Source organism: Elephas maximus, chromosome 21 (assembly GCF_024166365.1).
Source record: "Elephas maximus indicus isolate mEleMax1 chromosome 21, mEleMax1 primary haplotype, whole genome shotgun sequence".
In the NCBI taxonomy this organism is placed as follows: domain Eukaryota; kingdom Metazoa; phylum Chordata; class Mammalia; order Proboscidea; family Elephantidae; genus Elephas; species Elephas maximus.
The window spans coordinates 24,792,818-24,819,125 of NC_064839.1; the positions used below are offsets into that span (position 1 = coordinate 24,792,818).

The window sequence follows — 26,308 nt, forward strand, 5'->3', positions numbered from 1 at the left end:
CTTACTTTTCCATTTATCTGGATGGATGGACAGACGGATGGACGGATGATGGATGCATGCATGGATGCATGGATGGATGCGTGGATGCATGGGTGGGTGGGTGGATGCATGGGTGGGTGGGTGGGTGGATGAACAGACGAATGAGTGGACAGATGGATAGACAGAAGGATGAATGATGGTATTATAGTTCACTCGGTCATTTTAGAGGCCCATTGGACAGGTGTTCAAAGCCCCAGGACTTAGGACACCAGGGTTGGACTCTTGCCCCCAAATGACTTCTTGTATGGCCTTGGAAAAGTCCCTCCCTGGCACCCGTCCTGCCCTCAGAGAAGTCTCAAGAAAAAGTCAGATGAGAGAGGAAGGGAGGTCCTTTGTAAACTGTAAAGCGCTGTGCACATATGTGGGATTTTATCCTGAGGAATGTAGAATGGACTTAAAGGGAAGTGAGAGGAATTCACTTTAGACATTGAAGAACTTCTGTCCTTTTCTGCTCAGAGCAGGAGCTCCAGGAAGAAACCAGCCTGAGCAGAGTAGAAAGAAGACTTGGCCAAGAGTCAGGAGATTCTGGTCCTGGGCCTGCCGCTAGTTGTGTCTACAGGTCAGTTAACGTCCTCATCCATGAGATGGATGCAACTTATCTTCCTAGCCCAGGAATTTTTTGTTTTTTAAGAACCAGGTGAGGAAGTGTGGAATCAGTTTGCAAAGTGTAAGTGGTCCTGAGCCTTGCCCGTCCATCACTTCCACTCCACCAATCACGCTCCCCTGACCCGCTCCCGTCACCTTTCCGCTCTCTGGCCCCTCTCCCATTAAAACCAAAAAAGCCAAACCCATTGCTGTAGAGTCAATTCTGACTCATAGCAACCCTACAGAACTGTCCCACAGGGCTTCCAAGGAGCAGTTGGTGGATTCGAATTGCTGACCTTTTGGTTGGCAGCCATAGCTCTTAACCACTGTGCCACCCCACCCAGCACTCACTGGTCAGCGGGTCGATGCTCTGGGGAAACTGGTACATCTTCCAGGGGCGGCGTTTGAACTTGCAGCAGAGCATTTCACAGTAGTGCTCCTCCTCTGCCTGCCCCGTGTCTGCAGGCTTCACGTCTGGGGCTGGCTCGGGGGCTTTCTTGGCCGGGGCTGTGGGATGACACTGGTGACCACTTGACCCAGCTCTTAGGCCCAGGCATGGGATGCAGAGAGAAGACTCCCAACCACAGACCCTGGAACTGGAGCTGAGGGGATCCCAGCACCACCCCACAACCCACTGCCAGCTCTGTGGGGAGAAACCAAGGCACTCCCCTGGAGTAAGTCCATAGCTCTCTCCTCAACAGAAGCTTGAGTGCCCACCCAGAAACTCTCACCAGATACCAGTCTGGAACTGATTCTTGGGAGCTGCCCAAAATGAGGTGCTTCTGAGTAAGCTGGATATTTCTATTCAGTCTCTGCTTATGTGTCTGTGTTTGCGCCCCCTTGGTTCTCTCTGGTGGGCTGGGGGCATTTTGTACCTAGGGCTCTCGCCACCCAAAGTCAGAGTGCTGAAGGGGCCCAGGGCATGTGAAAATCAGGGAAATGATGCTCCAGGTTTCTCAGCTTCTTCACCTCTAAAATGAGAGACTAGATGGGATCACAGTTTCCCTGTGCATCTATGGTGATTCTTACTGGTGACATAGGGATTGGCTCTTATAGGTTCGGTACGGCTATGTTTCTAGCTTTAAGACTGTGAAGTCAGGCTTTGCTAGGTCCATCAAGGGGGTCATGAGTTCAAAGGTACAGCTGCCCTCTGGGAAGACCTAGAAAACCCTCTCTCACAAGAGGGGGACGGTTCCCTCCTGATACCTTGGAAGTAAGGTAACTTCCATGTAGCACCATAAGAATATTGCAAACCAAGGCCTCTGAAAAATAAGACTTCCTAGTTCCAGGGTGGGCTGTGGACACTATCTGAGTGCAAGACCTTGAGACATGTCGTCCCAGGATGGTACTGCTCACAAGCCAACAGGAAGTAGGCAGAAAGGTCAATGAGGGCACTTGACCTGCAGGAGAGGGAGTCAAGTGCAACTGGACCATTGGTTAGAACTTCGACTTTCTCACCGCCCCTGGGTTTATATCTGTACTTTCAAGGCCCAAAATCCAAAGAATGGAGATCGGGGTCTCTCATGCACCTTAGCCATTTCCTTGGGGCCACCTCACCATGAGTTGACAGGGAGATTTGGGGCTCCCACCCTACCTTTGGCCAGACAGGCCACTTCCCACTCCAGACTCACAGGGCTTAGGGCTCTCCTCATCAGAGGTGACATCCGGATCGATGAGCTTCTCCTTGACTTTCTCCGTCCGCTCCTTGAACAGCTTCACCAGCTCCTGGAGCCGGTCGTTGATAATGGCACTGTTCTGGCTGGCCGAGGAGGCAGCTCGGTCCTGGTCACTGTGGGGTTATCACCCAAAAGTGAACAGGCTGAGCAGGAAGAGACCCTTGTGCCCTGGGCAAGAGCCAGGCAGTGTCTGCCGCCACCTGCCCCGGTTTCCTCTGACGTCAGAAACATCAGACCACATTGCTGGCCACAGACACAGCTGGGCTCAGAGTCTGCGCCCATTCTGCAGATTTTGCAGTGTTCTAGGCCGACCAGAAGCAGCAGGAGACCCAGCCACTGGCAAAGTCTGCCTTGTGGTGGAGAGCTCCAAACCATCCACACTCACCCCACACACAGCTTCCCTCTCCCACTCACCCCACCCAGCCTTCTGGCTCCCTGAAACCCCAGAGGTGGCCCCACTTACTCCATCCCCTGTGGGGTGGAGGAGTCTGCCCAGGCAACCACAGGGGACTCTGCTGGAGACAGCATCTTGAGCTCTTCGGCCTCATCATCTTGGGAGGGCAGCTTCTTCCTGCACAGAAAAAAGTGGCAGTACCTTCAGCCCGTGCAGGGCCCAGGGGACAGGAAACTGCTTTGACCCCTTCAGGTCACCCAGATCCTCTGCATCCCACCCCCTGCTCCTGGGTGGGGATAAGGATGCTGCCAAAGAGTCCTCCTGTGCCTAGTGGGTAAATCATCTTTATAAAAAAACAGTAGAAGGGAGGGGCACAGGTACTCTCTGGACCTCAGTCTCTACATCTGTTCAATGGGCCAGCACAAGGGTTAACCGCATGGACTTGGTATCAGGCAAACCTGAATGTGAATCCCATCCCTGACCCTTACCAGTATGTGACCTTGGGCTACTTACTTAAACTCTCTGAGCCACCTCAATTTCTCCCTCTGAAAAATGAGGCTAACCTCAACTAAATGAGATACCACTCAATCAGGTCTCAGCTTGAATGTCCTTCCTCTCCCCTCCTAGTCTGAAGTCACCTCTCCCCAAGTCACCCTCCACCTTTTCTATCACATCCTCCTTAGTGTCCAGTCTCTAAAGAAGGCCTAAAACCTCATCGTCCATCGTGTTAACTCTCCTCAGAGCTCAGCCTCACCAGCCCTTCTAGAGCTGCTCCGGTGGAGAGAAAATGCCCGTGGGCCATGGAGCCAAGCCCGGCCCACCTCCACCTCAGGCAAGGCCCATCCTCCCCCTGGAGCTACAGGTTCCCTATCTGCAGAGTAACAACTAAATTGTCTCCAAGGTTCCCCTATCATTTAGGAAGCCCAAGTCTGACACAGATTGCTGCTTTTGGGAGCAGGTAGTGTCTAGGTTGACGGTTTGCGTATGTTCACTTGGATTTCAGAGACAAGAAGATTCTTGTCCAACCTTCTCTAGCCCCCGCCCCCACTCCAGCCTGAGGTCAGCAGGTTGAAGTCTGAACAGTCTGACTGGGGGAAGGAGGGTGTTGCTTCTGGCATTGTTTTCCAGCGGTATCTGAGGGGCTAATTCACTTTTCTGGTTTTCCCGCCCTCCTTCGCAACAGTGAGAATGGACTGCTTTACTGAGAAACACAAAAGATAAATTAGACTTCATCAAAATTTTAAACTTCTGTGCTTGAAACAACACCATCAAGAAAATGGAAAGACAACCTACCAAATGGGAGAAAATATTTGCAAATCATATCTGACAAGGGACTTGTATCTAGACTACATAAAGAATTCTTACAACTCAATAAAAAGACAAAACACTACCTAGTGTTTGGGGTGATTTTTCTAGTGTTCTTTGGTGTTTTCGTTATATTATTTAATATAAAAAGGGGAGCAGAAATTAGCCCTATCACATTTATTGCCCTTTCTAAATTGTAGCTGAGAGATTTTAGGACAGATGTTCCTTGGAGAGTTCTTGTAAGGAGCCCTCAGCCAGGAGTTAGGAGTGTAGTCCCACTCCTGACACCAACACGCTGTGTGCCCTCGGGCCAGCTGCTTCACCTCTCTGACCTCAGTCTCTGCATCTGTCAAAGGGACATGTATCACAGTGCTTAAAAGCCCAAGAGAAGCATAAAAGGTGACCTGTGGGTCCCTGCTGCTGAGCCTGGGACCGTGAGGGTGTCAGATTTGGCAGGAGAAGGTGGCAGCAAGACGGGCGAGGGTGACTTTTCCTCCACGATGAGTGGGAGTTTGTCCGCATCAGTATCTTCCACCTGCACCTCTGGGTGCTCTTCCGTGGCAGGCACTTGGGGAGAGGAAGGGGGAGAGACCGTCAGAGAGGGAAAAGCCAAGGCCTCAGGAGCCTTGCTGTGCCCTTGAAGAAAGCCACAAAAGGTATGATCAGAGAGGCCTCTGGCAGCTTCACCTTTCAACAGGCCCACAGGAAAGCACCATGCAAGGGATGCAAGCATTCAGATCCCATGGCCCTCTGAGGTCCACGGCCACCCAGCCACCAGCCCAAGAGCCACGAGAGGAGCCACAATGCCACAGAAACTCCTGGACACAGCCTAGAGTCCAGTTCTCCTGAGCCTGGAAACCACATTAAGGTCCTGGGATGGGGGGACAGCTCTCAGAGAGGGCACCGGGAGCCTGGGGGAGCTGTAGTCCTGAGGGCCTGAACCAGTGCAGCCACGTGGCCCTGGGCCAGCTGGTTCCCCTCTCTGAGCCTTGGCTTCCCCTTCCCAAGGTGATGCCTTCCCAGGCCTGTCGGGGAGAGACCTGAAGAGCACGTGGCCTCACATCTGGAAGAGCCTCACACAGAGACATTTGAATGTCTCCTCCAGTCAAGGGTAACAGACTGTCTTCTTAGTGTGTGTGTTTATTTGTAAGGTTAGCATTTATAATACCATCTATTTGGGTGCCTGCTTTGACATTGCCTTGTTTTTATACATGACAGGTGCCCCTAAAATTCATTAACCCAGCTCCTCCCTGGGCTTGTGAGAGGCCTGGTGCCATGTCCCATGTCCCAAGAGTCACGTCCTTCCTGGGGAGCCTGAGTGTAGCGCTGTCTCAGGCTCCATTACCCACTCCAGGGACTGTGGGGACAGGTCTGCCTTAAGGCCAAGCTTAAAGGATGCTGAGGGGCTGGGATGGTCCTCCACCCCCGCTCCCCATCATACCTGGGTAGGACCACCCAATAGTACCCAGGCACAGGTATTGGGTACCAGCAAAAGCAAGGATATACCCTTCAAAATGGGGGGGGGGAGACATTTTAAAATAAGTGGATATATGTGAGATAGATATAGATGGATATGGATATAGATACATATTTTTAAATGCATTGAAATGGTCACCATGGGAAAATCCAGGGTGTAGCAGAGTTGCTTAACCTTCTTTTATAGTTTGGTGGAAAGAATAGAAGGAGGCCTCAAGACTTTTTGGCATAAAAGCCTGTGAGTGACCATCTAAGATACTCCACTGGTCTCACCCCTTTGGGAGCAAGGGAGAGTGAAGAAAACTAAAGGCACAAGGGAAAGATTGGTCCAAAGGACTAATGGACCACAACTACCACGGCCTCCACCAGGCTGAGTCCAGTACAACTAGACAGTGCCCAGCTACCACCACTGACTTCTCTGACAGGGATCACAATAGAGGGTCCTGGACAGAGATAGAGAAAAATGTAGAACAAAATTCTAACTAAAAAAAAAAAAATAGATCACACTTAATGGCCTGACAGAGACTGGAGAAACCCCAAGAGTATGGCCCCCAGACACCCTCTTAGCTCAGTGATGAAGTCACTCCTAAGGTTTACCCTTCCGCCAAAGATTAGATAGGGCCATAAAACAAAAGAAGACTAAAGGGACACCAGGCCAGGGGCAAGGGCTAGAAGGCAGGAGGGGACCGGAAAGCTGGTAATAGGGAACCCAAGGTCAAGAAGGGAGAGTGTTGACATACCATGGGGATGTTAACCAATGTCATAAAACAATATGTGTACTGCTTAATGAGAAGCTAGTTTGTTCTGTAAACCTTCATCTAAAGCACAATAAAATTAAAAAAAAGACTTTTTAGCATTTGTTTGACTAAACTCTAATCCCTCGATGGAAGAGGATGAGCAGGAGTTGAGAATTTTTTTTTAAATCAAGGGAGAATGTTTGCCCAGACAAACAAGGGATCCCCAGGCTGTGGGAAGGACAGCGTGTGAGGCAGAGGGGACCTTGCCCTACTACCTGGCAGACCTTAAGAGCTGAGCTGGAGGAGGGGAGAGGGTGCAGATGCAAGGGCAGCCCCTTAAAAATGCTCAGGGCCCCAGTGTGACCCGCTGGGGTCAAGCATCCAGGAGGACATCTCAGGGAGCCTGGGAGGGGCAGATGCGTTGTCCTAGGCCAGGCCCTGCAACCTGGATCACTCCCAGGACTGACATTTCATTTCCCACTGGCTTGGCAGAGGGAACTCAAAATAGAAATGATATTGGTTTATATCCCACTGATTTAGAGAATAAGAGTAATATTGTTAAAAATATGAAGAATAACATTGTATGTATTAAATTGGCTTAGAGAATAATAATATTTGCCATTAAGCACTTTCTATGTGCCTGCCAGGCATTTGTTTCACGGAACTCTAACTGCTTTGTATATATTAACCCTTATACAGTAAAACCTGCGAAAGCCGGAACCTGTGTAAGGCAGAAACCTGCCAGAGAAGGAAAACGTAAATATTTTCCACTAATAGAGAGCAATAGAAAAGTGATAAGACTGCACCCTGTCAGAGGCAGAAAACTTGCAAGACCCAGAAAAACAAGACAATCCCATCGAGTTCCGGCTCTCACAGGTTTCACTATATTAACTCTTTTAAACTTCCCAGCTGCTCAGTGAGGTAGTTGTGATCAATGTCCCCATTTTCAGGGGAAGAAAACTGATGCACAGAGAGGTTAAGAAATTGGCTGCAGAGCCAGGATTTGGATCCACAGGTTACACTCTTATTCATCACACCACACAGATTCTCGGAATCCCACCCTGAGGCTGGTGGCCAGCCAAGCTGGAGCCTCTGTCAAAATGAAACCCCAGCTCAGGAGGCCCCAAGTAGAGCCACTGAGAGGGCAACAAGGTTCTCACTCCGTGTTATCATTGCCTTGTGTGTAGCACCTAATTCATGACATGTCACAATAAAGCCAGTTCAGTCCACTGTCCCAATGTGCCTTACAAGGTACATTTCCCTGAGTGTAGGGTTCCCAGGTAGCAGGGAAGACACAAGATGATTTTATGGTACAGACAAGGCAAAGGAGAATGTGGCATGAGACCCTTACTCCCGTTTCAACTCTGTCTCAGGTCAGCGAAGTCTCAGGGTAGTGCTCAAGGCCCAACCTCCTCTCTGACTCGTCCTAATCCTCCTTTTGGCTAGGAGAGCAGGCCTCAGCTGCAAGCCTTCAGCAGGCCTCCAAATCTCACCGCAACCTTTCAACACTATTTGTATTCTGTGTATTGGTAGTTATAGTTGCCCTCTATTTACGGCAGGCAATACTGGTTCTCTCTTTAAATAGTAACATCAAACTTCCCACTAAATACATTTAACTAAAAAAAAAGTGAGTCCATTGAAGAAAAATCCCACTGCAGTAGACTCAATCCCAATTCATAGCAACCCTATAGAACAGAGTAGAACTGCCCCGCAGGGTTTCCAAGGCTTTATGGAAGCAGACAGCCACATCTTTATCCCGCAGAGTGACTATCGCATTCAAACCACCAACTTTCCGGTTAGCAGCCAAGCACTTAACCACTGTGCCACCAGAGCTCCTTGAAGAAAAACAGTGAGCAAGTCAAAGGAGAGGCGGCATAGAAAACAGGAAAAATCAGGGAGTGCTACCTGGTGGGGGTGGAAGTTGGGAATCCTTTGAAGTGAGTCAACCGAGGGCATACCCATTGGAAGGCTGAGCCTGGGGTATCATCCCTTGTCATGGGGAATGTCTGTGTGCCATCTCCCCGGCTCTATGCCTGCCCCAAGCCAGGATGAGGAGAGAAGAACCCCAGTGGGTGTCTTCCCCTGAAATGTTCAATTCTACCTGCTGGGACTGATACTGGACGGTATCATCCAAAAGGAGGAAATAAGCAACCAAACAAAGCAAAAGGGAAAGTGGGCAGGTCTGGCTTGAATTAAAGCAGAAAGTGACAGGGACCAGCCCAGAGGCGCCAGGGTGTCCCTGAGCACTTTGTCATTAGGCAGCAAGCAGCAGGAACCCGAAGGCCACTGCAGGGACCTTGTCACAATTAACCAGATCCAGACTGGCCCTCCTTCTGGTCCCTGAGGACGCCTTTCCTCTTAGCCTGCCTGTCTGCACCCAGGGGGCCTCTCCTTTCCGGAAATGGCATTGACTGGGCACCACAGAGCAGGATGAAGGCACTGATCAGCAAAGCAAGAGGAGGTGTCTTTCCACGAGACCGCACCACCACCATGGCACCCATGAGGGAAGCCAGCACAAGCCATGCCGAAGCAACACACCATAGGTACAAGCATGCTGGGCAGGCAAGTTCACGCTACCTAGGCGGCGGATGGAGCTCCTGGTCTGCTTGGCGAAGCTGGAGTTGGACAAGGTCGTCCTCCGGGAGATGAGGATGGGGATGCGGGTGGTTGGGGGGCGGTAGCTGGGCACATTAGGGAGCTGTTCCTCCAGGCTCGGAGGGGCGGGCCCAGGGGCCACCTGGCCAGGTGGCTGGTCCTGGACCAGGTGATTCAGCTCCATGTCCCGACCTGGATTAGCCATGGTGCCAGGGCCAGAGGGTGTCCGGCAGAGGCAGGCCCCTAGGCACTGCAATGAGGAGCAGAGTTGGGGGAGGGAGGTAGGAAGAGCCCTCTCTCCGCAGCCAACCATACAGCCTGGTCCCTGGCAGAGCCCACAGCAGCTCCGCTGAGGTCTGAAGCATCGCTCTTGTCCTGGAGCTTAAGGTCTAACATGGTTGTGAACCACGTAGCCGGTCCACCCAACAGCTCCGAGGGACAGCCCGGAGCCTCTGACTCCTGCTCTCTCTGCTAACCAACCACCTGCAGTGTTTCCCATCTCAGACTCAAAACAGGTTAGAAATAAAGAACCCAGAACTCCTAGAAACTTAGACTCTGGGACCCACAGAACCTGGGACTCACACATTCTTATCCTGGTAGAATTTTCCATCCTAAAGCCAATTAATTCCACTTCCAACCAGAAGCAGTAACTTTTCCTTGGGCCTTGGTTCTCGCACTAGGCTACGCGTTGGAATCCCCTGGGACCTTTAACCATTTCTGACTCCCAGGCCACCCCCATCCCCGCCAGACATTCTGATTTCATAGTCTGGTGTGAGGTCTAGCACCAGGACTTTTTAATCTCTCCAAATAAGCCCAACCTGCAGGCAAGTCTGAGAACCAGGGCTCGAGGCCAGTGCCTCTCCAACTCTTAAGCATACAGACAAATTGCCAGATCTTGTTAAAATGCAGACTCCAATTGAGCAGGACTGGGGTGGGGCCCGAGATTCTGCATTTCTAACTAGCTCCCAGGTGATGCCAAAGCTGCTGGTTCCATACCATTTTGAGTGATGATGGACAAATGGACATGTCTCTATGTTTCTCAAAGTGGGGTTCCCAGACCACCTGCCTCTAGATCACCTGGGGGAAGGCATGGAAAACTGGAAGCCACCCCTGCCAGCCCCCCAGACCCTGAATCTGCACCTGGGTGATCCTGATGCCGCTTAGTTTGAGAAGCCCTGCTCTGGATCGCCACTGTTAGGACCTGGGGTCTCTCACGACCTTCCGAAGCTGCCGCTCTCATTTATTTACTGAACACATAGAGACTGAGCGCCATGGTGGCACAGGACACTGGCAGCCTGTTAAAAGGTGTTCCGAGCTGATGGTGCAACTAATATTAGCTAAAGGGTATTGGCCCTGCTGAGCTGGCCCAGAAACACAATGGCCTAAAGACAGGGCAGCCATGTGGTCAACCACAGAGGAGTTTCTGTGTAAGGCTGGAGACTGAATTAGTTAACTTCCTGTGTGATTTGGAATTCTCTCAAGGGAGTGAGTTGGCGCTCCCTACAAGAATAAAATTTTCTTCAAGGCAGGGGGACCCTCCTTCCACCCTTCCGACTGAGCTGGCCTGGGCAGAGCTCAATAAAAGACACGTTAATGGCGAGCCTCCAGGCACCAGGCAGAAGAGCCCCACCCACAATGAAGCTATTTTCCCCCATGGGCCTTGGACAGGGTAGGGTGCCCTGCATGCTCTGTGCCACACTCCAGGCTCTGCAGGGGCATGGCTGGGGTCTGCCCCACCCCCAGAGAGGCCCCTTTGTGCCAGGACTTTCTCGAGGCCTGGTTAGATGGAGCAGGAGTGTGGGAACTCAGGGTCCTGGCGGGGGAAGGACATCCCAGGGTTGTACCTGATAGTGACTTCCGGAGGTGCGGGGGCAGATTTCACTCCACCAGCTACCAAATTCCACCTCTCGCACCAAAGATGCCCCGGGAGCAACCACCACAACCCTACTCGGGGAAGGCACCAGCGGCTACGTTTTCCAACAGTGAGCCGGTGAGTTGGTAAACCGCAAACACTGAGACTTTGACTCCACACAGACCAGGGCAGCTCTCAGGTCCTCTAAGGCAAGAGCCCTGTCCTCCTCCTCTGCCTGTGACAATCCAGCTTGCTGCTGGCTAGGACACAAGCATCCTTGTTCCCATTACAGTCCCCTGCCTCAGTGCCAGCCACAGTGCAGGCACCTTCTACACTTCCTCTTCCTTTCTTTGCCCAACAACTCTGTGCATCAGTACTATTACTCCCCTGTTTTTCTTGACTTGAGAGATACAGCTCAGAGAGGTTAAGGAACTGGCTCTGGGTCACACAGCAAAGACAAGAATGGAGCCAAGAGTGAAGCACAGGTCTGTGCCCTTGATCTCTTGGCCTAATCCAGCCACACGGGGAGCCTCGATTCCTGAGGAACAGCAGCAGCAGTTTGAGAAGTCTGGAAGCGTGCAAGGCACACGTCCCTGCAGGTCAGGGCTCCATCCATACCTAGCTGTCCGGCTCCATGGCCCAGCTATCCTGTGGCCCCCTCAACTCTGCCCCCACTGTTCCTGGAGTTCTCAGGATTGAGGGATGAGGTGGGAGTAGGGTTTCCTGGCCCACCAGGAGTCCTGGGGGCCTCAGCTGCAGTTCCCCTTAGGCCATCGAAATACTTCATCAGGCCCAAGGTGCGGAGGATGGGTTTTGATTGAGGACCTGGGGAAGGAGAGGTGGGAGGGGCTGGGTGGGAAGATGGAGGAGCAGGAAGGGGTTACCCCTGCACAGATGCTGCGCCTGGCCTGAGGGTACCTGGATGTTACTCTCCAACCACCCCCACCCCCACCACACACACCTACCTCCTGAGCTGGTGGCCACCTCCTCCTCCTGCAGCTCCTAGAAAAAATAAAGCAGACACTTCATCCACCTCCCGGCCCTAGTCTAACTCAGCCCTGGAAGGAGATCTGCCCTCAGGAGAACTCCTGGGCCCCAATTCTCCTCCTTGCCCTGACCACCCACCCAGTCAGACCCTGCCAGTCCACCTCCTGGGGCATCCAGGGAGGTGGCCACCAAACCGCAAAGGGCGGTGCACACAGGAGCCCCAGGCCCCAACACCTGGACTTGTCAGGTATAAGGGGGGAACTCCCCCTGCAGCCTGTGCACGTGGACACAAAGCAACTAAAGCAGCCGCCGGGGCTCTCCCCACCCAGCCCCGCACTGCACAGTGTACAAGCCCTTTGGCTCCTCCTACAAACCCCAGGAAGTGTTTTTAGCCCAATTTTACCAAGGTGACCACTGAGGCCCAGAGTGAGGAGGCAACTTGCCCAGAGCCGCACAGCCATGTGAGGACTCCGGCCCCAGCCCTCCTGACTCTCCATCCGAGCCCGTGCCATCTGAATGCCTTCCAGTACCACCTGATCCCTGTTATAAACAGAGTTACCGATTACCCAGTACCGTGCTCCTCCAGAAACCCTGGTGGCATAGTGGTTAAGAGCTACAGCTGCTAACCAAAAGGTTGGCAGCTCAAATCTATCAAGCACTCCTTGGAAACCCTATGGGGCAGTCCTACTTTGTCCTACAGGGTCGCTATGAGTCGGAATCAACTCAACAGCAACGGGTTTGGATTGGTTTGGTTTTTTTCTGCTCCTCTCTGTCCTATGGGTATCTCACCAGTTGAAAATCCCCCCATAAACAAAGTGGGCAGGGCCTCAGCCCCTTTTTCTGATACCAGCCCAGGCCCCGGAGGTTCCCCAATACCAGGCTGGAACCTGGTCTGTGGGGTCAAAAGGGCTTCTGTGTACCTGGTGTGAGGCCCTCTGGTGCTGAGTCCCGCCTACTCCACTCTGGTCCGTGCCTGCCTCCACCACCAGACAGCTATCCAGCAGGACACTGTAACACCGAGGGGCAGGAGGAAAGACTAGGATTAGGGGTGGTAAAGGCCTCCTGAACCCTGCTGAGTGTGAGACTCTGTGCCAGGAGCCGGGTCACAGAGATGCCCTCAGAAGGCTCCCAGGCTCTGCTAACTGCCAGCCAGGCTGAGATATGTGCCAGGACAAGGCCCAAAGCACACAGCCACAGCCCTGCCTAGGAAGGAGGGCTTTCCAGAGGAGGTGGCGGGCGAGCCGGGCCTTGAGGATGATGAGTTTACAGGAGGAAAGGGGAAGGGTGTGCAGGAAGGGGAACAGCACGTGTGAAGAAAAGCGTGGAGGGTGGTTTGAGGAACCGTCCTGGGGTGTGGCCCAAAGGGCATGACAGCAGGTAAAGGCCCGTGCAGCACATCCCACTGAGAATCTCGGGCAACCTTGGTGACGCAGGCAGGCCAGGGAGGATGAGAAAAGCGAGGCCCAGAGAGGTGAACAGAGCTGGCCAAAAATGCACAGCAACTGTCCCAAACCACGCAAAACTCCAACCAGCCTCTGGGTCTTTCTGTGCTGTGAGCTCAGAGCCCAGTGCAACAGCTGAGGGGGGCAGGCATCCCTGGCCCAGGCAATCCCTGGGTGGCAGGCTGGGGTGAGGCTACAGGGAGTCAGGGGTACTCTGGCAAATCAGAGAACCTGTGCCTATCTGAAGGTGGTGGCCCCACTCTGCTTAGAATGGGGCCCACCCAGGGTGGCCAGATCTTCCGATTTCAAGGGGAGCCTGAAATTCAGGTTTCTTAGGTGAAACCTGATCTTTAGATGCTGATAATGAATTCAAATATATATATAAATCTCTAAAACAGCCTGTTTCCAGGGCCCTTGGAGGCCATGTGAAACCTCTGGGTTAAAAGATGGCTCAGAACCAGGGGCCGATATGATTTTCATAATTAGAATTACATCTGGCTTCCTAACGGTCCCACCCCACCCCAAGGCTCCCTGCCCCTGAAGGGCTCACAGAGGGTGCTCCATGATGTGTCTGCCACCCAGCAAACCTACCATTCATCACGGCATACACACCCTCTGCCCAGAGGGCCAAGGAGGGGGAGAAGATGTGGACACAGGATTGCAGCTCTGGGTGGTTGGGAGCCAGCAAGCAGGAAGCAGTGGTAATCAGATGGCACACCAGCACCCACGGCAGTGTGCCAGGCACTGGGTCAAACAATTTGCCTGCAGTGTCTCCTGAATCCTCACCCAAATAAGCCTGCCAGCCTGGGCTGTGACGGGTCCCATTCCAGCTTAGAAAACAGAGTCCCAAAGAGGTCAGATGGCCTGTCCCCATCACATCGCCTGTCTGAGGCCCAGACTAGGTGGGACTCCAGTGTCTCTGATGCCAACTCAGTGTTCTTTGTTTAAGCTGCATTTTGGAAGTTTCGTTCTTATTGTCAGCTACCATCCAGTTGGCTCCCAAGTCATGGCGACCCCATGCACAACGGGATCAGACAATTGTGATCCGGAGGGTTTTCACAGGCTGATTTTTCAAAAGCAGATCACCAGGCCTTTCTTCCTATTCTGCCTTAGTCTGGAAGCTCCCCTGAAACCTGTTCAGCATTATAGCAACACACAAGCCTCCAATGACCACTCCTGCCCTCCAAGGCCATGTCCTTAACACCCCACTCCACGCCTGCCTCTGAGCGCCCACATGGCCCCACGTGACATCAAGCAGGAAGACAGGTGTCTCCATGACCCAAGCACCCATTTGCTGTCCTCTTGTCTGTTATATAGGTATTTCCATTTGAGGGGCCCAAATTCTCAGAGCAATACTCCCCACCCTGCCCAGGAAGAAACAGATTTTCTTAAAGAGACCCAAGTCCCCAAAGCTGGGCCACAGAATGACTTTCATGGGTCCCGGGCACTGCAGCCTCCAAAGACCCCTTCCGTCATTAAAAAAAAAAAAAGTTAAAATTTTTATTTTATGATCGCATTTATATGAAGATTAATAAATTAATGTTATATATTAGAACATTCTCTTCAATCTAAAAGTTTTTTTTTCTCATTTTAAAAAGAAATTAAAGCCCCTAAAAGTATTTAGAAATCCCTGGTGGTGCAAATGTTTAATGCGCTCAGCTGCTAACAGAAAGGTTGAAGGTTCAAGTCCACCCAGAGGCACCTAGGAAGAAAGGTCTGGCAAGAACTTCCGAAACTCAGTCACTGAAAACGCTGTGGAGGCTACTCTGACACACACAGGGTTCCCCATAACTCAAGCTCAGCTTTCAACTGATTAAAGTATTGAGGTTCCTGTTCCTACTGTGCCGAAAGGGTAAGTCGGCCCTGCGCAGAAGGATCGGGGATGGGCCGTCCGCTGGGAGGGGCTGCCCTGATTCCCCCTGCCCGACACAGACATGACCCTCCTCAGCTCTCAGGGCCCAGAGCACAAAAGCCCGGGAAATGAACTGCTCACAGACCCAGCCAGAGGCTGCCTGGGGTTCCGTTCACTCAGGCTTCAGTCATTCTAGCTGGGGCCACCAAGTCACTGCCTGGTTTGGGTGAGTCACCGAGAGGCCCCTGGGCTGCCTGTCTGCTCATCTGTCAAGTGGAGCCAGTCTTGCCCAGCTTGTACAGCCTGACATATTTGAGGGGTTCCAAGGGCCAGTGAGAATCTCACGGAAAGTCAAAAAGGACCTTCCATGTTAGGCATTGTTCTTACGAGTCTTCTGTCTCAAAAAATGGTAAGCAGCCTTCCTTGTCTGTTGTACCAAGGGTTTGCTTTGGACCCAGCCCAACTTGGGATAGACTCTCAGCTCTGCACTTGCTGGCAGGGCACTCTTCCACATGCAGAATACCGTCTCCAGACCTCAGTTCTCGCATCTGTGGAATGGGGTTAGTAATAGAATCTGCCACTCAGTTTGCCCTTAACACAGTGTCTGATATGGGGGAAAAAAGTGGCAATAACCAAATGGCAGCAGGTGTTATTATTATTATTGGTCTTACAATTGCTATCATTAACCCCAGAGGAAGAGAATATCTGCTGGGTTATGAAGTCACCCGCGTGGGTAGGGGAACGTTTTGCACAAACATCCCCAGCTATCAGGACTGCTAACAAGCCCAGCGGTGGCCCCGTCAGTATAACCAAAGGTTGCTTGGGGGTCTTGTACCAAAGCCACACTGTCCCTGCTCATTGACGTGCCCAGTGCCTGCCAAGACTCCCTCTTACCCAGCCCAGAAGCAGCAGGCCAGCAACTTCTGGCAAGTTCCCAAGTCCTGAGGATTTCCAAGCAGAATGGCAGACAGAGGCTGGCTAAAAAGGGCATCCCGAGTGTCCCCCTGACTGGCCGAGTTAAAGGCCTGGGGGGTAGTGGCAGTAGCCAGTTTATGAGCAGTAACCTGCCTACTCTGCCTCCCCTAAACCACCCAGCAGGCCGTGCCCCCAAGTAAAAGGTCCTCACTGTTGCCTTCGCAGACCCTTACCCTGTATCCCAAGAAGGAAGAAGGGAAAGAGGGGGCCGTAGGGAGCAGCAGGTACCTACTTGGGTCTCGCTGTCTTTGCCAGCAAGGATGCCCATGGTGCCAGTGTTCAGCTGGGGGCCATGACACTCATCCCAGTCATGGGGCAGTGTGTGCAGTGGGGAATTTGGAGAGCCCCAGCCAGCCCCACACCTGTGAGAACAGCTCTGGAGCTGGAGCCAGTCTGGCTGGTGGCAGACAAGCCACTGGTCCTTCCTGACTCTAATCAGATGATGGGGATGTGCAGGGAACTCTGCAGAAATTCCCCCAGGGAGGCCAGGTGGGGACCAAAAGGCAGCAGTTGCTAGGAAAAGCTGAACTGTTGCTGGCAGAGACAGGGTCGCTAGGCGACCAGCTGCCTGTTTCCAGGGCACTCAACGTCATCAGTAACCTCTGTGCCTCTGCAAAGCTGGCCCAGAGCAGGCCTCCCCAGCCCATGACAGCTCAGCTCCACCTGCCCCAGTCCTCACACTCTCTGGCTCTGGGATTGCTCACCCTGCCACCATGGACACTCTTGTCCCAACCTGGGAACAGGGATCCAAAAGTTCCCTGAGTTAAAAACTCTGGGGGATGAACCTTTGACCTAAACCAAAAATATCCCCCGAAGTCTTCTTAAAACCAAAAAATAGTTTAGTTTAACTAGTAAAGAATGTCTGCCTTGATAATAAAACCTGTTAAGAAAACATTTTGCATCCCACTTTGGAGAGTGGCATCTGGGGTCTTAAACACTAGCAAGTGGCCATCTAAGATGGATCAATTGGTCTGGAGCAAAGGAGAATGAAGAACACCAACGACACAAGGTATTCATGAGCCCAAGAGACGGAAAGCGCCACATAAATCAGAGACTACATCAGCCTGAGACCAGAAGAGCTAGATGGTGCCTGACTATAACCAATGAGTGCCCTGACAGGGAACACAACAGAGAACCCCAGAGGGAGCAGAACAGTGGGATGCAGACCTCAAATTCTCGTAAAAAGACCAGACTTAATGGTCCCACTGAGACTAGGGGGACCCCAGATGTTATGGTCCGCAGACCTTCTGTTAGCCCAAGGCAGGAACCATTCCCAAAACCAACTCTGCAGACAGGGGTTGGACTGGACTGTAGGATAGAAAATGATACTGGTGAGGAGTGAGCTTCTTGGATCAAGTAGACACATGAGACTATGTGGGAAGCTCCTGTCTGGAGGAGAGACGAGAGGGCAGGGGGGCAGAAGCTGGCTGAATGGACACGGAAATACAGGGTGGAGAAAAGGAGTGTGCTGTCTCATTACGGGGAGAGCAACTGGGAGTATATAGCAAGGTGTCTATAAATTTTTGTATGTGAGACTGACTTGATTTGTAAACTTTCACTTAAAGCACAATAAAAATTTAAAAAAGAATGTCTGCCTTGAGCACTGCACTCTTTTAAGATCTATCTATATGGGATCAAGTTGACAACAGCAACTCGAAAAATTAGATAGGAAACTTCGGGGACAGCGAGTGTATGTTAATGGGGGAAGAACAACTGGGAAAAGGAGGCTGAGAATGGCTGCACAACTTGAAGAATGTAACCAATGTCATTGAATTGTAGAAACTGTTGAATTGGTGTATGTTCTGCTGTGTACATTCTCAACGACAACAACAAAAATAAAAGAAATTATAAAAAAATAAGAGAAATTATTTTAAAAAATCACTCGAGGAATGTTTATTTGCAGGAGCATGGATATGGCTGCACTGTATGCAGTTAACTCCGTATGCATGTGCTTGTGTGTGTGAGTATGTGTGCAAGTGTGTACTTGTGTACCTGTGTGTATGTGCATGTATGGGTGAACAAGTGTATGAATGTAATACGTGTCTATGGGTGTATATACGCAGAATGTGTGGGTATAAGCGTGTGCATGCTTGCACATGTATGCATGCATAACCTGGTGTGTGTGTCTGTGTCTATGTGCTGGCATGTATGTGTACAGTGCAGATACGTGCGTGTGCACCTGTGTGTACTGCGCACTCTGTACATGTGCATAGTTAGTACATGTGCATATGTGTGAGCTCGTTTTAACACTGGCCTTCAAGGTGATTCAGCTCAAGGGCAGGGCAAATAAAAAGTTTCCTGGTCTGTGTGTTAGGTGCACAGGGTTAGTGGAAGGAGGGATTCAGCTACATGCTCTACATAGACTCATAAGTCAGAGGTACACTTGGATGGAATGGACAGCCTTTGGGAGGTCATGAGCTCCCCATCACTGGAGGCAAACAAGTACAGACTGTGATGGAATGATTACATGTGAACTGGACAAGTGTGCACTAACAGCAGATGACTCTGAGTAGGCTTCCAGCTTCTAAGCTCTGTGTTGACCTCATGATTTAACTATTTCCTGACCAGGACCAAAAGTGACCCTCGTGGGGTCAAGAACGTGAGTGACCATTAACAAGGCACTTACTCCAGGCCAGGTCCTACCACATCCATTATCATAAGACATCACTCTGCAGGGGGACTACTATTATCCCCACTTACCCACCCGGAGGCAAGGCGAAGCTCTTGCCCAGGTCACTCAGCTAAGAGGAGCAAAGCTGGGGTTTCTGGTGCCAATGTCCATGCTCCTAACACTCAGTGAGGAAGGGTGTGGTGCAGGAGGTGGCACGGTAGGCAGAGTGGCAGGGACAAGGAACAACGCAAGGGAGGGGTAGGGCAAGGGGACGGATGGCCTGATCTGTGATAACAGCCTCCTCACTGCTCTCCCTGCCTCAATCTCTCCCCAACACAGCTGCCAGATTGTGTCACAGACCTTCAATGGCTCCCCATTGCTCCCAGGAAATCAAGTCCAAGGACTTTACAGTCTGGCCCCATTGCTTCTGCAGTGTAATCTCCCGCCATTTCCACCAGCCACTGTTCCCTGACACAGTGAATCACCCCTTCTCCTTGAAACACTTACTAACTTGGCTCCAGGGCTCCACTCTCTCCTTGCCTTCCAACCACCCCACCAGTGGCTCCTCCTCAGCCCTTCACTGATTCTTCCTCAGAGCCTAACCTCTCTCTGACCTTGCCCTTTCTTCCACCCACACTCCCTCCCTAGGACACCTCCTTCAGCCCACCCACAGGACCAGACCTAATCTACATCTTCGGTCCAGCCTTTCCCTGTGCTAACTCCAGGCTCAGGTGCAGCTGCCTACTCTTCATCTGCATGTCTGTCGGCTGGCCCATCTGTCCTCTGTTCACCCACATTCCTAACAGCCCCTCCCTCATCTCCATTTCTAACCTTTATTTTAACGGAACTATTTTCATGTTTTAATATTGAAATCTGCATTGATGTAGGTGAAGCATCAACCATTAATGGACAATAGAGCAGCCCCAGGGAAACCTTAAGGAGTTCCTGGGTGGTGTAAATGATTAACATGCTCAGCTACTAACCAAAAGGTTGGGGGTTTGAGCCCACCCAGAGGCTCCTTGGAAGGAAGGCCTGGTGATCTACTTCCAAAAAATCAGCCATTGAAAGCCCTATGGAGCCCAGTTCTACTCTGACACACGGAGTCACCATACGTTCGGAGCCAGCTCGATGGCAATTGGTTTGGTTTTATGTTTTAGAGAAGCCTTAGAAGACATCAAAGGCAACCATGGGACCACAGGGAGGTGTAGGGGGGAAGGACATCCCTATGCTATGGCTTTGTTAATAATAGAGGAGAACCATAAGCCTCTGTATATAACCACCCATCATCCATCCATTCAACAAACATTTACTAGGTGCCTACTGTGTATACCAGGGCTCAGGGTACATGGCAGTGAACCCAAAAGACAGAAATCCCAACCCTCATGGAGGTTCCCTTCTCGTGTATGTATGGTGAGAAGGGGGTGTCGAGTGGTGGGTGGTTGAGTCCTGAGACATTTTAAGCACCAGTGGGGAGCTCCCCAACTTTCCCCAGCCTCTTTGGGTCAGTGCACAGCGGCACACAGCACAGAACAAAAAAGGAGACCCCTTGAGCTGCAGAAAGCAGTCCTAGCCCCTCTCTGGAGCCCCACCTCCCTGGGGCAACCCTTAGCCAAGCAGAGCCAGAACCAGGTGGACAAATGCCTTACTCAAGCTCTTCCTCTTCGTCCTCCTCCTCTTCCTCTCCATCTTCCTCCTCATCTTCATCCTCCTCTTTAATTTGGGGCAGCTCCCTGAGACGGGATCAGAGGCAGGAGGTAAGTCCACCTGCAGCTGGCTCCCCAGCCCACCTCCTGCCCCATTTTCTGTAGGATGGCCCATCTACAGAATGCCCCAGCCCACTCTCAAGACCCAGCCTTGGGAGCCCCACCTGAAGCTCAGACGTGGGGCACCACGTAAGCAACCCTGAGTTCTCTCTAGCAATGAGGCCTCTTCACTGTCCCAGCCCCCACTGCCCTGGTGGCGACGTGAGGCCAGTCCCTGAGCCCCTCTGGGCCACAGTTTTCTCATCTGTGCAATGGACGCCCTGGGCTTGTGGATGTCTGAGACTCTGCGCCCTCCCAGCTTGGACAGCTGTCACCCAACACCGCTGTTCGAAGTGAAAATTGTTACATCCTTGTAGAGGGCATTGTGGCCATCACTACCACATGGCACATTCCCACCCCTAGGACCCAGGAACCCCACCCCTGGAAACTTATCCTGCAGCTGTACTCAGGTTCAAGTGCAAACACACACACACAGGAGTGTTGGCTGCAGAATTGTTTCTAGTGACAAAATTTTGGAATCAACCAAAATGTCCCTCAACAGTGGACAGGTTAAATAAATTATGGTCCCTCCATAAGACGGAAGACTATATAGTTGTAAAAAACAAAAAAATGAGTATGATCTCTGTGTACCAAGGTGGGAAAACCCCAAGGTACGCTGTTAAATGAATATAACAAGGTGCAGAACAGTGCACGGGGTATGCTAAATTTTGTGCAAAAATAGAAGGGGATCCCATTCATGCTAAATACTGATCCATTATGGCAAATTCCTACAGACAGATAGGACATTAGAGGTTACCAGGGGCTGGGGAGCAGGGGGCAGAGGGAAAAGGGACTCATTGCTTTATGGGTATAAAGTTTCTGCTTAGTGTGATGAAGAAGTTTCGAAAATAGATGGTGGTGGTGATGGTTATACAACATTGTGAATGTAATTAATGCCATTGAACTGTACACTTACAAATAAAGTGGCAAAATTTATGTGATATATGTTTTTAGCACAATAAAATATAAAAAATTTAAAAAAGAGGGGGATCTGCTCTTGTGTATAACAGACTGTCTCTGGATGTGCACATAGAACCTGGAAGCCATGGTTGCCCATAAGGAAGGGGCAGCTGTCTGGGCGCCAGGGAGGAGGGACAGGCCTGGTTCCCCCTCTGTGCCCCTTCATGCCTTTGGGATTTCACACCATGTGCCTATTGTCTTCTCAAACAATAACTTTTTTTTTTTTTTTCAGGGTGTTTCCAGCTCCCTACCTGGGCATCTCCTCCACGGCCCTGAGCTCCTCTTGGTAAACCAGAGCCTCCTCTGCACCCTCTGGGCTGGCGCTGCCTTCCTCCTGCTCTGCCTCCTCCCAGTGAGGGTCCACCTCCTCAAGGATGAGCTCGGGCTCTGCTTGCCTTCCAGGGAGGATGCTGACTGCGGGGGAACACAGGAGGAGCCGTCTGAGGGGTGCAGGGAAGAGTGAGCCCAGGCCCTCAGAGGGAACTCTGGCCATCACCAGCAGGGTGCTCTCTCAGCCAAGCAGCAGGGGAAAGTCTGTTATCAGCAAGGCAGTGAACAACCAAATCAGGGCAAAGCTATGGGTTGAAGGCTACAATGATTCCCCTGTCTCTTCCCATTTTTTCCCCCCTCTTTTTCCTCTTAAGCCAGAGCTGATCAAGTTTGGTTCTGACTGGGGCCTCCTTCAGGGAGGTTTGTGTGGAAGTCAAACAAAGACACTTGTGGGCCAACTGGGACCCAGGGCAACCAGCTCAGGACCCCACTAGAGGAAATTCTTCTAATCACAGCAATTCAAGTGATGCCAAGAGACCCAGGCTTGGAGTCTGCCTTGTCATATCCAGGTGCAGGGTGGCCTGGATTGTCCCAAGGGATGCAGAGAGCCTGTTCACTGTCTGCTCTCCAGATGCCATTCCCTGGTGACAGTATACCACATGCCTATAATCTCAGTACCCACTCCTGAGAGACTTTCTATCCCTCCAGGACCTAGAAGTTCCACCAGCCAAGGGAATTTGGCTTTCTGGGTGAAGGTGGTTCCACCTGTGAATAGGAGCCTGTGATTTCTGATATTTCTCCGCTTACAGTGGTCCCTAACAATGAAAACACTGTGGGGCTGTGGGCTTGGCAGAAGTAGGTGCAGAGTTGTCTCATGAGGAACCCAAGCCCACTTGCAGGCAGTTGTTAGGGAGGAAAGAGGAGACTGCCTGAATACCAGGTGTTTCCAAAGAGCTTCAGGAGCCTTGGGGGCCCTCAGGCCGAGCATGACTTAGTAACTGTGACTTTAAGTGGAGGCTGGTCTCGAATTCTGTGCTGTGACCCGTGATTATGGAGGTTATTGTTTGTAGTGCAGCACAATAATAACAATAAATAGCCACATTTACGGCACGCACACTACGTGCCAGCCCCGGTGCTAAGTGGCTTATGTGGATTAACTTGACCAACCCTCAGATCAGTCTTTTGAGGTGGGAACAATGATTATCCTCATTTTGTTTTCCTTCTTTCCCATTTTATAGATGAGCAACCTGAGACACAGGTTAGGGGATGCTTTCTTTAATGGGATGCTTCCCATGGGCCAGGCACTGGGTCATCTGTCTTCTTAGAGTCACCTCCCTCTACCGTCCCCATGCTCCCAGGCAACAGATGTCATCCTCCTGTCACAGAGGGAGCCCCTGCTCTCCGAGGAAGACCCCAATGCATCCTGACCTAGCCCTTTCCACGGCCAATCCTGGCTGCCTCTGGCTCAGCGAATGGCCTACGGCTTGACCAGGGAGGTGCCTCCATGTGTGGCCCTGAATCCGGTAGTGGGACTGCTGTGTGTGGTGCTACATGTTGCTGTCCAGCAATGGTGCAGCATCTCCGCCCCAAGCAGCCACTCGGGGTGCAAGTTCCTGCCTAGGCCTAGCAGGGGACACCCAGGGGGCAGAACATCCCCTTGCCCGTGAGCTCGTTAGCTTTGGCAGCAACCCCAGAGGGTGAGAACAGTGCTCTCCCATTTGATAGACCAGGAATCCAGCTCAGAGAGGTCAGGTTACTTGTCCAAGGCCACACAGGAAGCCGGAGGCAGCGCCAGGTCTCCCGATACCAAATAATGGCGTGCAATTCCAAATGACAAACGTGCCCTGTGAGCGCAGCACTGGCATTAGCGGCCACTGTGTAATGGATTAACCCAGCACTCAGTGTAAAGAGTTGAGGCTGCCCTTGCTTACGAGTCTTTTGTTTGCCTTAATCTTTTGTTTTTAGGCACTGTTTAGTAAGCAAGACTTTTACAAGAGTTGCCTCATTTCATCTTTGAGACAAGCCTGCAGGGTGGGCCCTACGTTGTCCCCACTTCCTGCCAGGCGGGATGGACAGGGAGCACAGACTCTGCCACACCCACCTGGCCTGGCAGAGGAGCTGAGCACCTCTCCATGGGCATTCGGTCAAGTGCTCCGGGTTTTTCCAGCCCTCCCCCCGCCACCTCCTCTCTCCTACTGCCAGGTCACAGGTGGGACCACTGAGGCACTATAGGTGCTCAGGGTCTCATGGAAACTGCTGTTCCACCTGGAATGTTAATTGTGCCCCTGGAGCCCCTCACAGGCACACTACTTTTTGACCAGCATCTTCTCTGCCAACCTAGGATGTCCCTCAGGCCATCGAATGGGGTCCTGACCCCGGCAGGGAAGGCCAGCTACTGGTCTGGGGAAGGAGCCCTGTTTCCAGGATCTGCAAACAAGACGCCCCAGGGCACAGATGTGAGGCCAAGGCCTCTTCCCAAAAAACCGACCAAACCCATTGCCATGGAGTTGATTCAGACTTAGGGTGATCCCATGCGCTATAGAGTAGAACTGCCCCATAGGGTTTCCAAGGCTGTGATCTTTATGGAAACAGACTGCCACATCTTTCTCCCATGGAGCAGCTGAAACACCAAGCTTTTGGTTAGCAGCCAAGCCCTTAACCACTGCACCACCAGGGCTCCTCAAACTGGCAGTAAAAAAAAAAGGGGGGGGGAGGGCAATTCTGGGGTGGGAACAAAGTGAGGAAATGCCTGGAGGTAGGAGAGGGAGGGCATGTGGAAGAGTGGTCCTTGATGCTAAAGACAAAGCAGCTCCTGATTTTAGGGGACTAGGCTGTAGGCCCACCACTCGTCTGTCGGTTTGTTGTATTGTGGTGGCTTGCATGTTGCTGTGATGCTAGAAGCTATGCCACTGGTATTTCAAATACCAGCAGGGTCACCCATGGTAGACAGTTTCAGCAGAGCTTCCATACTAAGGCAGACTAGGAAGAAGGACCTGGCAGCCTATTTCTGAAAAGAATTAGCCAGTGAAAGACTTATGAATAGCAGCGGCACATTGTCTGATACAGTGTCGGAAGATGAGCCCCTCTGGTTGGAAGGCACTCAAAACACGACAAGGGAAGAGCTGCCTCCTCAAAGTAGAGTCGATCTGAATGATATGGATGGAGTCAAGCTTTCAGGACCTTCATTTGCTGATGTGGCATGACTCAAAATGAGAAGAAACAGCTGCAAGCATCTATTAATAATTGGAACACGGAATGTACAAAGCATGAATCTAAGAAAATTAGAAGTCGTCAAAAATGAAAGATTGATTTTCTAGGCCTTAGTGAGCTGAAATGGACTGATGTTGGCCATTTTCAATCAGACAATCATACGGTCTACCATGCTGGGAATGACAAATTGAAGAGGAATGGCATTGTATTCATCATCAAAAAGAAGATTTCAAGATCTATCCTGAAGTACAACGCTGTCAGTAATAGGATAATATCTGTAGGCCTACAAGTAAGGCCAGTTAATATGACTATTATTCAAATTTACACATCAACCACTAATGCCAAAGATAGAGAAATTGAAGATTTTTACCATCTTCTACTGTCTGAAATTGATCAAACATGCAGTCAAGATGCATTGATAATTACTGGTGATTAGAATGCAAAAGTTGGAAACAAAGAAGAGGGGTTGGTACTGGAAAATATGGCCTTTGTGATAGAAACGAAGGCAGAAATTGCATGACAGAATTTTGCAAGACCAACAACTTATTAATTGCAAATACCTTTTTTCAACAACATAAACGGCGCCTATACACGTGGACCTCGCCAGATGGAATACACAAGAATCAAATCGACTACATCTGTGGAAAGAGACGATGGAGAAGCTCAGTATCATCAGTCAAAGCAAGGCCAAGGGCTGACTTTGGAGCAGACAATCAATTGCTTATATGCAAGTTCAAGTTGAAGCTGAAGAAAATTAAAATAAACCCAAGAGAATCAAAATATGACCTTGAATGTATCCTACCTGGATTTAGAGACCATCTCAAGAATAGATTTGACACACTGAACACTAATGACTGAAGGCCAGACAAGTTGTGGGAAGATATCAAGGATATCATACATGAAGAAAGCAAAGGTCATTAAAAAGACAGGAAAAAAATAGAAGACCAAAATGAATGTCAGAAGAGATTCTGAAACTTGCTCTTAAATGTAGAGGAGCTAAAGCAAATGGAAGAAATGATGAAGTAAAAGAGCTGAACAGAAGATTTCAAAGGGTGGCTCGAGAAGACAAAGTAAAGTATTATAACGACATGTGCAAAGACCCAGAGTTAGAAAACTAAAAGGGAAGAACACATTCGGCATTTCTCAAGCTGAAAGAACTGAAGAAAAAATCCAAGCCTCGAGTTGCAATATCAAAGGATTCAATGGGCAAAATATTGAACGAAGCAGGAAGCATCAAAAGAAAATGGAAGAAATATACAAAGTCACTGGACCAAAAAAGAATTTGTCGACTTTCAACCATTTCAGGGGGTAGCGTATGATCAAGAACGGATGGTGGTGAAGAAAGAAGTCCAAGCTGCACTGAAGGCATTTTTGGTGAAACACAAGGCTCCAGGAATTGATGGAATACCAGGTGAGATGTTTCAACAAACAGATGCAGGGCTGGAGGTGCTTACTTTTCTATGCCAGGAAATTTGGAAGATAGCTACCTGGCAACTGACTGGAAGAGATCCAGACTTGTGCCCATTGCAGAGACAGATGA

General features: G+C 50.9%; 1 protein-coding gene across 1 annotated transcript in view; it reads right to left on the reverse strand.

Moving 5' to 3' along the window:
- CNGB1 (cyclic nucleotide gated channel subunit beta 1) overlaps window positions 1-26,308 on the reverse strand; it is a 61,148-nt gene that overhangs the window by 21,017 nt on the left and 13,823 nt on the right. The window contains exons 12-19 of the mRNA XM_049864747.1: window positions 21,540-21,702; window positions 20,173-20,256; window positions 12,567-12,654; window positions 11,625-11,661; window positions 4,404-4,566; window positions 2,764-2,871; window positions 2,256-2,413; window positions 976-1,131 (exon numbers count right to left, since the gene is read on the reverse strand). Of these exons, the coding sequence (XP_049720704.1) occupies window positions 976-1,131; window positions 2,256-2,413; window positions 2,764-2,871; window positions 4,404-4,566; window positions 11,625-11,661; window positions 12,567-12,654; window positions 20,173-20,256; window positions 21,540-21,702 (957 nt within the window). The remainder of the gene's footprint in view (window positions 1-975; window positions 1,132-2,255; window positions 2,414-2,763; window positions 2,872-4,403; window positions 4,567-11,624; window positions 11,662-12,566; window positions 12,655-20,172; window positions 20,257-21,539; window positions 21,703-26,308) is intronic.